The sequence below is a fragment of the Astyanax mexicanus genome, chromosome 1, assembly GCF_023375975.1.
Source record: "Astyanax mexicanus isolate ESR-SI-001 chromosome 1, AstMex3_surface, whole genome shotgun sequence".
In the NCBI taxonomy this organism is placed as follows: Eukaryota; Metazoa; Chordata; class Actinopteri; order Characiformes; family Acestrorhamphidae; genus Astyanax; species Astyanax mexicanus.
In genome coordinates, this window is record NC_064408.1 from 39,160,439 (window position 1) to 39,175,872 (window position 15,434).

The 15,434-nt window shown below is 36.9% G+C and overlaps 1 protein-coding gene across 4 annotated transcripts in view; it reads left to right on the forward strand.

Annotated features, from left to right (window-relative positions):
* fynb (FYN proto-oncogene, Src family tyrosine kinase b) overlaps positions 1–15,434 on the forward strand; it is a 52,179-nt gene that overhangs the window by 23,332 nt on the left and 13,413 nt on the right. For 3 of the 4 annotated variants that reach the window (XM_007259901.3, XM_007259902.3, XM_049477779.1), the window contains exons 2-6: positions 8,272–8,503; positions 11,516–11,612; positions 12,038–12,136; positions 12,640–12,743; positions 14,310–14,459. In XM_007259901.3, the coding sequence (XP_007259963.2) occupies positions 8,278–8,503; positions 11,516–11,612; positions 12,038–12,136; positions 12,640–12,743; positions 14,310–14,459 (676 nt within the window). In that variant the 5' untranslated portion in view covers positions 8,272–8,277. The remainder of the gene's footprint in view (positions 1–8,271; positions 8,504–11,515; positions 11,613–12,037; positions 12,137–12,639; positions 12,744–14,309; positions 14,460–15,434) is intronic. The other variant, XM_022667246.2, reaches the window with a different exon arrangement.

The window sequence follows — 15,434 nt, forward strand, 5'->3', positions numbered from 1 at the left end:
CTGAACATGTTTGTGGTCAGAATATGGTGCAGAGGTGTGTAAAATGCAATGACATGTATTCAGTTTTTCAAACGTGAACACAGCACTTACTAAGAATAAACTGTGCTGTAGTAGAATAGAGTATTACAGCAGCAACTATTAATGAAAGTATAAAAGTAGGTAGAGACAGGAGTGGTGGTGCACTGTTGGTGCACTCATATTCTAATTGAAATCTGTGCACTCCAAAAATGGTAGGCTGTAGACATTTTACTGAGTAATTTCCACAGTGCTGGGTGGTGTTTAGGTGATTTTTGTGCATACAAGCTGATGGCTTTGTAGCTGTGTTTGCAGCGAATCGGTCAGCTTTAATTAACAGCACTCGAAAGTGCTGATTAGGGAAGCTTCCCTTCAGGCAGCAATGTGGAGTCATGACTGATAAATATTAAAATTAATAAAATATTGTATATGCATTTTATTTATTTATTTTGTATCAATTTTATTTTTGAAAATGAAATATACTTATATATAACTCTGAGTTAATGCATGGCATAGCATAATCAGTAATTGGCTAGTATTAGCATGCTAAGTAGTATAATGTTTGCTTTCAGTGTTTTACTTAAGGGGAACAGATAGCTTTATTCTATTTTATAATATTATTTAGTGTAGCTGGAAGTTAAAGTAGATTTAATGTTATAGATAAGTGGTCTGTCTGGGAGCAAAACGTTTCTTGCTGATTATCCATAAAAGTTTATTTTCTAATTTAATATTTTTTTTAACTCTCACTTTACATTGTGGAATCAGTGGCTGCACTGTCTCTCACATATAAACCCACAGCCTGAAACTCAGGCTGGTCTCAGTATAATGTGTAGCTACACCCACTAGCGGTGTGCCATATCACATCGTACACAATAATATCACCAACATTTTGAAGATCGTGAACGATATTATACCCTGAAATATGGTGCCATATCACGCACCCCTGAAAAAAATATTGTATTTTTCATATCTCAGTTAGGGGGGTGCCATATCATATCATATGCAATAATAAAAATAAATTTTCATTTCATTGCAATAGTGTATTCTTGAAACTATTTCTTGAATTCAGTGTTTTGTCATATCGCCAAGAGTTTTGTTATCGCGAAAACAGCATGAAATATTGTGATATTATTTTACAGCCATATCGCCCACCCCTATAAAAAATAGTCAATTTTTATATATATATTTTAATTTAATCTGTTATTCCCTCTCCACTGTCTAAGTTTAAAATATATTATTCTGCTATATTGTACGAAGAACACAGAGTTATACTTAAGAATGAAGTGATGGATTGCAGCACCATCTGTTTATTACATGCAGTGTAGTAGTGGAACTTACATGAACTGCACTTTTACTGTTGGAACATTTCACTCACTGGAAAATTGGCCATAAAATCTGCATTGGGAAAAATCCACATTGCTTCTGATGCTTTAGAGCTGGGTCATTCCTAACACAAAGTCTATTGCCAGACCCTTCAAACTGCTTGATGTTCGTACTTTTTACACCACTGTCGATGATCATGTACAGAACTGAGCTAGCACTGTGTACATAGCAAGTGAGCAATCAAGGTGCTGTGTGAGCAAAAAGATGGGCCTGGTTGTTTCAGTGTTAAAGTTCAATTATATCCTTGACCATGTGCCCTGTAGTTCCTCTATCTGCATCCGCACTCTGCCATCACTATCTGGCAAGAAATCAGGTTTTCTGACATTTGTATATATCTGTTAAACACCAGATTACCTCAGCGAAAGCTCGTCAGTTAGTTCATTAATTGGATCAGGTGTGCTGTAATTAGTATAATCTCTAAAACTTGTGGAGCAGTGCTACTCCAGAACCAGAATTGAGAACCACTGCACTAAGCAAAGCCTGATTACATAGACATTTCTTTAAATTGCAGCAATTATAAAGCTTCTCACTTGTTGAGCTTTCTGCACTGATTTTTAAACCTGTTTCTACAGTCAGTCACACAACAGCTCCTTCTTATTTTGTGTTTTTTTTACTGAATTCAAACAGAATGCTAACGCTGCCACTCATTCTGTTTTTTTGCCACTTACTGGGCACAACCTCATTGAATTTATTTGCATGCCCTCTGTCCCAATTACAAGACAACAAGTCGTGCAGTAAAAAGGGTACAGCAACCTGACAACATTTTATTGGAACATGTCATAGGGATGTCCTAAAATTCTAATTTATAAACAGTTTATATATTTTGCACTCAAACATGCACTCCATTCCATTAGACAAAACATCATTAAACACGTTAATAGTGCTATTAGATTTTTAATACCTTTAACCTCCAGATCAGTACTCAGAAGAAGTAATGCAATCCAGTCAGCACTAAGTAGCAGCAATATCAGTTAGTTAGTACTTATAAGCAGTAAGATGAGTCAGTTAGTATTCAGTAGCAGTAATTGCAACCAGTCAGTTCTCAGTAACAGAAATGCTTAGAATTATTTAGTAGCTGCATTGCCAACTAATCAACACCTAGTAACAGTAGTGTCAACCAGTCTGCACTGAGTATCTGAACTGCTAAATAATTAAATGTATACTACAGATCTTGTTTGTGTTGTTCAGTGTTAGAGAAAATAAAATATCTATTTTAATGCTTAATTTTGCTTTTCCTCACAGCGGCCCTGCTGTGTTAATCTCAAATAATCTGCCACAGTTATTTTTAACTTCAGCAGTTTTATGAGTCAGCGAGGCCAAACTCATTCCAGAATTATCCATGTTAATTAAGTGAGCCTGCTGAAGAAATGGGCTGCTGTAGGTGGAGTTTTTTTTTTTGTTTTTTTTTTCATTTAAAGAAGCCTGTGACCTTCTGGTTGTGTTTTTGCACAATGAATGACATCATTTAGACAGTCAGACTAGTAAATATTTGGTGGTCATATACATGTGCTTTGAGGTAATGTTAGTTAATTAGTCAGACTGGTAGATGGTTGGTGGTTATTTTGAACAAATAGTTAATGTTATTTAGTCAGTCAGACTGGTTGATGGTTGGTGGATGTTTTAAACATATACAGTGGCTTGCAAAAGTATTCATACTTTACAACAACAAACGTATTTTCTTTTTAGATTTGTGATAGGCCAACATACAATTTAAATTAAATAAAAATCTTAAAATTATAACATTCAGCTCCCTTTACTCTGAAATCCCTAAATAAAATCCTCTACCAACAATTGCCAAGGAACTCACCTGACAGGTCAGAAATAAAGTTGTTGAGAATTTTAAAGCAGGGTTATGTTATAATAACATCCTGAACTTTGAACATCCCAATAAGCACTGTTTAATCCATCATCCAAAAATGAGAAAAAGTATTCTACAACTGCAAACCTACCTACAACTGACCAAGACATGGCCATCCACCCAAACTGTCATATCAAGCAAGGAGAGCATTAGTCTGAGTAACTCTGGAGGAGCTGCAGAAATCCACAGACCAGGTTGGAGAATCTGTCCACACTAAAACTACAAATTGTGTAGTTCGCTATTTTGCAAAGAAGAATGGACAAAAATCTCAGTCTCTAGATGCACAAAGTTGGTAGTAATATACCCCAAAAACTGGCTCTAGTAAGTATTGATATAGAGGGGCTGAATATTTTTGCATGTCACACTTCTTAGATCTTTTATCTAAAAATTTGAAAACCATGTCATCATTTTCATTTCACTTCACAATTATTCGCTACTTTGTGTTGGTATATCACTAATAATCTCAATAAAATTAATTTAAAGTGACAAAATGTGAAAGAGTTCAAGGTGTATGAATTCTTTTGCACACCAGTTAGACTGGAAGATGGTTGTTGGATGTTTTGTATGCTGAGCTGATGTTATTTAGTCAGTCAGGCTGGTAAGTGGTTGGTAGATATATATGTACATGCGGTTGGTGGTTAATGTACCTCATCGGTGATCTGACATGACTTAATCCGTGGGTTTCTCCAGTCTGACTAATGTGGTCTTTGTTTGTAGCAGACTGAGTGGAATCATGGGTTTTTTTTTGGTTCCTGTCATCCTCCACCAGCACTTCCCAAGCAGCATTACTTGACCTGTGAAGCCAATATGATAAAAGTGTGTGTGTGTGTGTGTGTGTGTATGAACGGAGCATTATAGAACAGCCACAAACGTTACTGACACATAAATGTGTTTTATATATTGATGCTGTCAGAACAAAATATTGTTAACTTTTTATAGGAGATATTGTTAAATGCATCTCCAAAATGCCAAGAAGCATTTCTTTAGAAGAGACAATATAGAACAGGGTATAAATGTTAATTTAAGCCTTTTTACAGTAGCATTAACCAAACCTGATGACTGGCTGATAGATTCCTAAAGTTATCATGCTGTTGTTAGCTATAGCAGTTTTAAATAATAGCTAATAGTGCTAAATTACCATAGCATGTCATTAGTAAGTTATTTCAACTTTTTTAGCTATAGTGGTCTTAACTAATAGCAAACAATGCTGAATTACCATGTTTTAGTCCAACATATTTTACCCCATAACTTTTTTTTCTTTGTGTCATAAAAATTATTAATGATCTAGGCTCAAAAGCTAAGCAGGCTAATTAAAATGCTAGAGTTGTTTACAAAATGCCTGTTACTACACAGGGCAGGAGCCATGGATAAAAGACCACACACACACAGTGTAATAATGTATTGCAATGAATGGAGTTTTATCTCAGCTTGGCTATGGAGAGCTGCAAACACACACACACACACACACACACACACACATCACAGTGCGTCTGGAGCTGTCTGGTTTCCTAGCAACGCAGTTGGATGTCTGAAGTGTTTCTGAAAGCTTTATAGGTTTATCGCTTAGGACTTAGTTTAGATGCTTAGTTAACTGGATAAAAAAATGGGGGAGAATAATAAGAAGAAGGATAATACTTAAGAAGAGCAGAAACCACAATAATAAATAAATTCCATTAGTGGTAGTTATATTATACCATAAACTAAGTAGATAAGCTCAGGTTGCAGTACAGTGTTTCTGTTTTGCAGACATTTTTTAAATTGTCATGAAATCACAGTTTCTGCAGGGCTTTTTATGAAAACTTGAAAACTGCATAAATAATAACATAATAAATAATGTTGAATGTTTTATTTCACTCTCTGCCAGTGTGGATCCACTACTACAATCACTGCTGAATGGAATCCTAGAGAAAACACTGTAAAATGTTATAGTATTTGTCTTGCCGTGCCCAATTAATAACCCAAAACTTTATACGAACCGTCTGCCAGCTTTTTTTTTACAAATAGAAGACGTTCATGAGCAGTGTTAAATGAAAACCATGTATCTCCAGAACAGCAACTTCACTGAAGAGAGATAAGACCTTCTTAACTTTAAATGAAAGTCAATGTTAAAAGAGTTTATTTCAGGTTATATTGGAGAATTTTTATTGATACATTCAGCATGTATGTTGATGAATGTTGTTTGTTCAAATAAGCTAAAAACTAATCAATTGTCAAAAATTGGTGATATATTCAAAATAAGGGTCAACCTTAGTAGTCAGAATGGCAGCCAATCAGTGCTTGATTGCTAGAATAACAACCAATCAGAACTAAGTTGCCAGAATGAGCCAGTCAGCATATGTAATTTAGTAAAGGAGAAAAAAAATATATATATATATATATATATATTTGTGGTGTCAATCGATTAAAAAATTTAATCCAATTAATCACTACAATTCTGTAATTAACTATGATTAATCGCATTTGTTTTTCTGCAGACGTAAATTATTATAGTGAATATTTAAATGTAAATAAAAGAATGAATGTAAGAAATATAAAATGCAATTAAATGTATATTAGTGGTGGCAATTAAAATACTAGTATATAGTTGTATGTTTGAGGGGAGATAAAATCAACATAGGGTGCTGGAATAAAGAAGGCATGATAAATTGGTTGTGAGGATTTCTGAATTCAAACTTAATTCGATGAGTAAAAAATCTCAGAGATGAGGAGCAGGGCAGTGCAGGAGTGCGGGTCTGTGTGTGTGTGTGTGTGTGTGTGTGTGTGAGAGAGTGTGCGTGCGCGCGCGTGGGTGCGTGTATGAGTAAGAGAGAGAGAGACATTTCTGACCAGGTCAAAACTAAAAGTCTGAAGCGGAGTGTTACTGCTTTTCACTGTAAGAGCGCCGCCATTTAGTCATTCAGACAGAAAACTAATCAGTGTGTTGGGCGGGGGCGGGGCAGATTACAGCGGAAGTAATGGTCAAACTTGGTGCCTTAATTAACTTGTGTTAAAATAGTAACACGTTGCTGATTACAAATTAACAGCGCGCGTTAACGCTTTAACATTGACACCCCCAATTATATTATTTTCTGCTTTGCTAAGTAAATACTGCCTGATGACTAGAAACATTAACACTATTATACTTTTACCACTACTCATTACAGTCCCCTACAAGCAATTTATAATCCTATAGGCAGCTGCAGCAGTAGCTGAAGGTCAGTGATGATGTCACATGATGATGTTGTGTCTTTGGAGGGGGCCAGTGTCTCATGCAAGTCTGACCTTTGACCCCAGTGAGGTCAGCACCACAGAATCAAAAACAGAATTACATAATCAAAAGATCAGCACACACACGTCCCTCAATAGATTTTTAATCTAATTTTACCTCTCGCATCTTCTTCTCTATTTCTTCAAAGCTTTCTTTCTGTCTCTCTTTCTCGTCATTTCTCCTCTCTGTTTCTCATTTTTACTCTCTCTCTCTCTCTCTCTGATGTTGAATAAATTTGACACAATCAAAACGCCCTTCATATTTTTGATTGATGGACAAGCTGAGGGTTGATGCCATCTGTCATGGTGTGTGTGTGTGTGCTGACTCTCAGCAGTATGTCATTGCAGAGATGAGTCTCATCCCAAAAGCAACTCACAGCTTTGCAATGGAGTTGAGGACAGTGTGTGTGTGTGTGTGTGTGTGTGTGTGTGTGTGTGTGTGTGTGTGTGCGCGTCTAGTGGCTGCATTTTTGCCCCTGCCATGGCATTTAGTGGTTGCTGTGGAGTTTTGTGGTTGCCGGCGGCAATTATTTTTCTGCCGGACGCCACAGCAGGCCATCACAGCATCCTGATAAACAGCACCGGAAAACACACACTCTCACTCACTTACTTACTTTCTCTCACACACACACACACACACACACACACACACACACACACACACACACACACACACACACACACACACACACTTCCTCTCTCTCTCTGCCAGCTAGTGAATCAGATTACACCATTCAGCTGCTTTAGAGACTGACAGCCAGACAGAGATTACACACACACACACACACACACACACACACTCCCCTCTGCTCCTCAGCTGCTGGGTGTTCCTGTCCTTACGGATCACAGTTTGCCCAAATGAGCTCACACACACTGTGTGTGTTTGGAGTTACAGTTTTATAACAGTATGTCAGCCACAATATGATATTATCATGGTACTTCAGATCCAAAATGATTCTTTTAAAATAATATAAAATTATTCAACTGCATTTCTAATATAAGACCTACAGCTCTGGAAATCAGTTTATCTGATTTTGCTTTTTATAGTTTTATGTTTGAGTAAAATAAACATTGTTGTTTTATTCTATAAACTACAGACAACATTTCTCCCAAATTCCAAATAAAAATATTGTCATTTAAAGCATTAATTTGCAGAAAATGAGAAATGGCTGAAATAACAAAAAAGATGCAGAGCTTTCAAATCTTAAACAATGCAAAAAAATCACATACTTATATTCATAAAGTTTTAAGAGTTTAATCAATAAATCAATATTTGGTGGAATAACCCTGGTTTTTAATTACAGTTTTCATTCATCTTGGCATATTCTCCTCCACCAGTCTTACACACTGCTTTTGAATAATGTTGTCACCCCTGGTGCAAAAATTAAGCAGTTCAGCTTGCTTTGATGACTTTTGATCATCCATCTTCCTCTTGATTATATTCCAAAGGTTTTACATGTTTAATTCAATTTGTACAGTATCATTACAACACTTCTATATGATATCACAGTGTTCATTAGTAATGTTCATTAGTATAAAATCAGTACAGTTCTTGAAAGACTAAGAGCCAAAGTTTTGTTGATATAATGAATGTGGTACTGATTCTCTCATCTCATTACTGTGCTTTGTGTTTAACAGCAGTGTGGCTTTGGTGCAGCACTGAGCACTGCAGTGTTGGTCCAGGAGAGTGAACAAATATACCATTACTAATACTAATAATTAAGTATTCTCTCTCTCTCTCTCTCTCTCTCTCTCTCTCTCTCTCGCAGTAAAGGATGGGGTGTGCACAGTGTAAAGACAAGGACTCTAAGCTGGTGGAGTCTGATGGTGGGCAGTGTGGCACCGGGCCGGTGTGTGTGCGCTTTAATGACCCACAACAGATCACGGTCAGCGCCATCCCCAACTACAACAACTTCCATCAAGCAGGAGGTGCTCAGGGTGTCACTGTGTTCGGAGGAGTCAGTACACACACCGGAACACTGCGCACGAGAGGTGGAACAGGTAAACACACATGCATACATACACACCTACACACTGTGGATAGAGAGGCTTGTTTCTATTAACTAAAAAGATAAACTAGCTAGTAAAGTAGCAGTGCCAATGATTAAATGTCTGCCTTAACTAATAAATGAAGAGATTTCTACTTTAGCAATGTAGCTAACTATTAAGCTAAATCCTTTATTAACTAACAGTGTTAGGCTAACTACTTGCTAAATATTTATGCCAGATTAGTGTTAAGTGTTAGTAACTAAAGGCTTAATTGGACTTGTAACTAAAGCTAACTAAAGGCTAACTAACTAAAGATGAGTCCAAAAGGCCTAAGCTAACAGTGTATCTAATAAGTAGAGTCATAATTAGTCAGCAATGTAACTAATGAGCCGTAGTAATTAACAGTGCTAAGCTAGCAGTGTAACTAGTAATAGGCTAGCTAGCTAACTAGTTAAGCCACATATGAAGACAAATAGGCTAGCTGCATGCTATTAATGGGCTACCTAAACTAAAACAGCTAGTACTGCTACAATGTTAGCATTGTTAGTAGTAGAGCACTAGCACTGTGAGCAGCAGGGCAGAGAGGGAGCAGGGTTTCCAGGTCCAACAAACTATCCAGCCCAAAGTGAGTTTCATTTTATTAGTTATTTTATAACAATCTTATATCCCAGTCAACATTTAATAGCAACATAATTATCAAAAAAACTTTCTGTTCTTGCCCCTCCTGAACTCTTTTCTCTCCTCTTTGAATTTCTGGTTACATTGTGATTTCACTGTCTCTCTCTCTCCTTTATGTTATTGTGTTCTCCTGGTTCTTAAGGAAGATTGATTTTAGTGTACGTGTTTGCCCCACCATGTTCATGTAACATCCAAGGCAACAGCCACCTTTTTTGTTTTTTTATGGCCATTGTAATTTTTAAAAGTAGTCCAAAAAAACAGACCTCAACACTCTTTAATTTTTAAAGCGCGACTGGATTTTCAAACAAGCCCAGTTTGGTGGGAAAACCGCAAACCTGGCAACTCTGGCCGCGAGCAGATTCAGGAAGCAGCTAGGTTGCACCAATTTTGCTTAAGTTCCTTCTTAAGTTTGTGTGTAATGTCTACTAAATCCTTAGTTACTACAAGTTAGTTTCAGACTATCCTTTTACTAAATCTGGCTGCACCACAAGTTAATAAGTCATCTCTTAACTAGTGTATAGTTTATGTCTGATATATTATTAGCATTATTATTTCACATATATGTACGTATATTTGGGTTATCTTGTATTATCAGAATTAGCCTGTATCCTAAAAGCCGGCAGCGAAAGTGATTTTATCATCCAGCTCTAAGCTCCAAGCAAGCCATTTACTGTTTTCTATTGGTTTAGTTACAGATCACTAATGCTCAGAGTAAATATTCAGTAGCTACTCTATACTAGTTTGTGTGGTGCAACATGTTTTTATTTAGTAATTCATACATTTGAATTTAGTAAATGTTACAACTAACCTACTATTAGAACTTGCGCACTGGTGTAACCATCCCAGAGCCTCTTTTGAGTCTCTTGTTGGTGTTTGCAGTGTTTTCATTTTGATAGTGAAGATTTAGCTTGCAGTGTTTATCACCTTTAACACCCTTTACTGTCTCTTCACGACTATGTCTGTATATGTTTGTGTGTATTACTGCCCTCACTGACCCCTGAGAAGTGCGAGATTATCTCTGACCTGAATAATCCGGACCTGTAGTGCAGCACTTTAATTTCCTCCTACTCACATGTTCACACACACATATACCCGCAACACACACACACACACACACGGCATGTTTTACACTGCCGCTGTGGTCTGTTTGTGCTGTCGGTCTGAGTATGAGCTGAGGTCAGGAGGTCAGAGTGACAGGACTAAATTACAGTCACTGATCTGCATGTTTAGTTCTAATAATAATGATGATGGTTTATTTATTTATTTATTTATTTATTTATTTATGCACATTTTTATTGTATTTCTTTTTATACCTTATTCGCTTTTATGTTTATATTTACTAACTTATATGAAAAATATTACCTTGTTTGTATGCAGTTTAGTCATTTAAACAGTTTGTTTTATGCTGCTTTATTGACCTGATAACAGTACATGTATATCACCAAAGCTCAGTTCATAAAGCTTAGGAATATTACTGCAAAATCCAGAAGAAATGTTTCATACTGATTTAACAAAATTTATTTTTACACTATTTTTCAACATTTATTTTCCTTTTAGAATATGATGAATGTTTTGTGGCTGAAATGTTTTAGGCTGTGAATGGGCTGGGGTAAACTGCGGTAGGTTGAATGGGTGGAGCTAAACTTTTGTTAGCTAAATTGGCTGTAGAATGAATGTAGTGAAATTAATCTGAATTTGTCAGGTGAATGAGCAGTAAAAAACTATTAAACGAATGGAGGGACGGTAGTAAACTCTTGTTGGCTGATTGTTTAGCCCCACCTATTGGCTGAACTACTTTAAAACAGCGAGGAATGTTTAGGTTTCCATGATATGAGCTCTTTAAAATAATGGAACTTTATTCCCATCCAAACCTTAATACATTAACACACACACACACATAGGGTTTTAAGATCTGGCCGTGTGTTTTGGCGCAGCTTGCGTGTGTGTCGTGTGTCCGTTTCCATGATTACTTCAACAGGCACTAAATTACAGGTCTGAAGGAGAATGTAATACAACTGAAATCATCCACTGACCAAAAAAAGACTTATTTTTCCCCTTAGTGCTTATACTTTAGATTACATTCACCCAAAGCCCTAGCTCAGAAAGGTGTTTGGTGTATTTGTAGTTTTACACTGGCTTTATACATTAACGAATTAATGAAGTATACACTTTTCATTACATGTTAGCCACATTAGCTTAATGAGCCTTAAGCTTCTAATAATGTTTTTATTACCCTTCTAGTTCCAGTGTAAACAAATAGGGTATTAATTGTTATCTACATTAGTTTTGTAGGTCTTCTGGTAATTTGTTGCTCTCTCTCTCTCTCTCTCTCTCTCTCTCTCTCAGGTGTTACCCTATTTGTAGCACTGTATGATTATGAGGCTCGGACAGAAGATGATCTGAGCTTCCAGAAAGGAGAGAAGTTTCAGATTATTAACAGCACGTAAGTCTCTCTCTCTCTTTCTTTTTTTCTCTCTCTTTCTCTCTCTCTGTCTATATATATATCTATCCTTGGTCTGCATTTATTTAACTTTTCTGTGGCTCTCTGCTTCCCCCTGTTGGCCATAAAATCTCAGTGCCAGATGGACTTGCCTACTCACACCCCACCCATTTATTGTTACTCTTATATTATTTATGCATTACTTATATTACTTAAGTTTTTCTCATGTTTGTTTGTTTTTTCATTTTTTCCCTTTTTACCTTTTTGTACTTTTCTTTTTTCACTCTTTCCGTGGCTTTATATCTGTCTCAGATGTAACAGTAAAACATCAGTGAAATGAAAGCTTCATTTTGGTGCTGATAAAATTATATTTGATATGATATTTTTGGTATTGACAATACTTTTCTCTCTCTCTCTCTATCTTTCAGTGAGGGCGACTGGTGGGACGCTCGTTCGCTCACCACTGGAGGAACTGGATACATTCCCAGTAATTACGTTGCTCCTGTCGACTCCATCCAGGCAGAGGAGTAAGCAGTCTGTGTGTGTGTGTGTGTGTGTGTGTGTTTATACATCCCTGCATGTTTCTTGCCACACAATGAAACAAACCAGCTGTGTTGATGCTATTGCCGTGGCAACAGGGTGGGGGCGTGATGTCACTGCTGGGAGAGTTGCGTAGCTGTAACTCTCTGATACTCATTAACTACAGTTTCAACCTACAGACTATTGATTTCACAGTGACACATGTTCTTATGCATTTGTAATGCACACTAGTGATACATTGAAAGCATCCTAACCTTGAGAGTATTAATTTTAATAGTTATCCAAAACATCCCCAAGATCTTAAAATCCCAACATTATTCCTTCTGCATATAAACATCAGTTTGTTAACATCTTAAACATATACTATCTTTACAGTAGTTTTATGTTACGTATTATTCTATCTACATGATCCATAGTACATCCTACTCAAAAAAGAGGGTAATGTTCATCACACAACCAGAATACAACCGTCTCCCTCTGCTGTCTGCAGTTGGTACTTCGGTAAACTGGGCCGGAAAGATGCTGAGAGGCAGCTGCTGACTGTGGGAAATCTGCGAGGCACCTACCTAATCCGTGAGAGTGAAACCACTAAAGGTGAGATTAGCTGGTGAATTTGCTGCAGCCCTGTCATCTATTTACCTATTTTCAAGATGGAGACTGTCCAAAACATCACAACATATCCCAAAATGCCCCATATACCTCCATATGTCCTTACACTATTATGCCAAATATCACAGGACAGTAAAAAGTATTGTGTCCCATGATTTTTGCCATGTCTAAGAGAAGCTAAATAATACAGCGCTGCCCCTCCAAAACAGAGTTGCTTGACTGTGTGCAAAGACAGTTCTAGAGAGACTCCACCAGTCACAATTACTTTCACCCACTGCACTGTGTTTTTCATAACGTCTTCTAAGATAAATTTCCAGTAGACAAATGATGCTGTGAATCGAGAGATGTTAACTGCCCACACAACTTCAGGCACAACTTCAACTTCCACTCAACATCAAACTCTTAATAATTCACAATGACTTGCCATGAGCACACTGGCCAGTTTTCAACCTCGCTCACAACTTATACAAGGTGTTTCCAAGCCGTGTATATCTTCATAGACACCTGAAGACCCCAATATACAGCTCTGGAAAAAAATATGAGACCACTTAAAAATTATGAATTTCTTTGATTTTACCAAATGGAAAACCTGGAAAAACCAGGAGTGGCATAAAGTTATCCAAAAGCAGTGTGTTAGACTGGTGGAGGAGAACATGCCAAGATGCCTGAAAACTGTGATTAAAAACCACGGTTTTCCACCAAATATTGATTTATAAACTCTAAAAACTTTATGAATATGAACTTGTTTTCTTTCTTTATTTGAGATCTGAAAGCTCTGTATCTTTTTTTATTTCAGCCATTTCTCATTTTCTGCAAATAAATGCTCTAAATGACAATATATTTATTTGGAATTTGGGAGAAATGTTGTCAGTTGTTTATAGAATAAAACAACAATATTCATTTAACTCAAACATATACCTATACATAGCAAAATCAGAGAAACTTATTCAGAAACTGAAGTGGTCTCTTCATTTTTCCAGAGCTGTAGGTCCAAAATAGTGATCCCATAGTATCTCTTCATATGCCCCAAAACACCTACGGCTAGGGGTGTGACGAGCCACTAATATGACGAGACAAGACACGATTCTGGGTTCATGAGAACGAGAAGAGACGAGATTTAAAAATACAATTTTAAAGAAAAGTCAAAAATGAAAAATGGCTTGAAAACTAGAGTTTTATTTGACAAAATCATATAAAGCTAACTTAACAGACTGATTTCTCTCACACACTGATTCTATAAGAAATAGAAAAGGATAAGAATAAAAAGAAATAAAAAATAAAAGTAAAACTTTTCTAGGTGCAAACCAAAACCAGTCATATTAAGCCTATGATTTGTGTTTTTTCTCCTAAATCTCTTGTAATTTAACTAAGCATTACCATAACCAGTCATACTAAGACTATGCTTGAAGTGCAAACAGAGACAGAACATTTTTTTTAAATACAGTACAGAGCCAAGGGTTTAGTTACAACTGCCTATGAAACAGTCACGTGTACGATTTACTTACAGTATTTAAGTGTGTGTGTGTGTGTGTGTGTGTGTCTCATGTGCAGGTGCCTTCTCCCTCTCTATCCGGGACTGGGATGATGTTAAAGGTGACCATGTGAAGCACTATAAGATCCGTAAGCTGGACAGTGGTGGGTATTATATCACCACTCGTGCCCAGTTTGAAACACTGCAGCAGCTGGTTCAGCATTATTCAGGTAATAACGTCTATAAATCTCTACAAACTCATGAAAATGTAGATGTTACAATGTTTTATTTTAGTCTTTTCACTTCATATTTCTGCTTTTAGTGATACAAGCTGCAGCTACTCTATTGCAGCTTACACCTAATCACCTCGACCTAACTGTAAAAACGCATTTACTATTACCGTAATCTCATCCACAATTCAAGCTATATGGCTAGATATAAGTTATCTTATCTTTTATTCTTGTAGCTCCAGTGCTAATTAATAAGGCATTAGCTTTCATTGTTTGTTATTTGTATTAGCCTCATGCTAATTGGTAGGTTACAAGCTTTTACTGCTTGTTAGATAAACTAGCCTCATCGCTCCAGTGCTAAAGAGTGAAAATTACCAATGTGATTTTGCACAGAACTATAGATTTGAAAACAGGGTAGAATAGATGAGTGTGGATTATCCTTCTGTTGCTGTAATGGAGCATCTCTAAGCAGAACATCCTCTGTGCCCAGAGTGCCGTATTGAGCCACTTTATGGTGCTGCTAAAGCTATTGACGGCTGACAGAGTGTCTGATCTTTCACAGCCAGTCGCGGTTGGACTTCAGTCACCGCTGAGAGAATCACTGCAGGCCATTAGTGCAGCACTACTCCACTATCTACTCTATATAGAGCTCTAAACAAACACTATGAGTCAGATAACCAAACACACACACACTGACACACACACACACTGACACACACACACACAGGCAAGAGTTAAATGTCAAGCCAACATTAATGGAAGCACCAGCATACACTGACCTAGTTAATCGATGATGAGCCAACAGCAGGGATAGAGGGCCGTTTTTGTCTGCGTTTGAAAGAGAGTGAATTCTGTGTGAGCTCCACTGATTTGAGGAGTGTTAAAAAGTGTGTTAGTAGTAGTACTGGACCATTATAAAATATGCTAGGATTGGGATGGTGTTGGCTGAGTTGGAATGCAATGATTGGGTTGGAA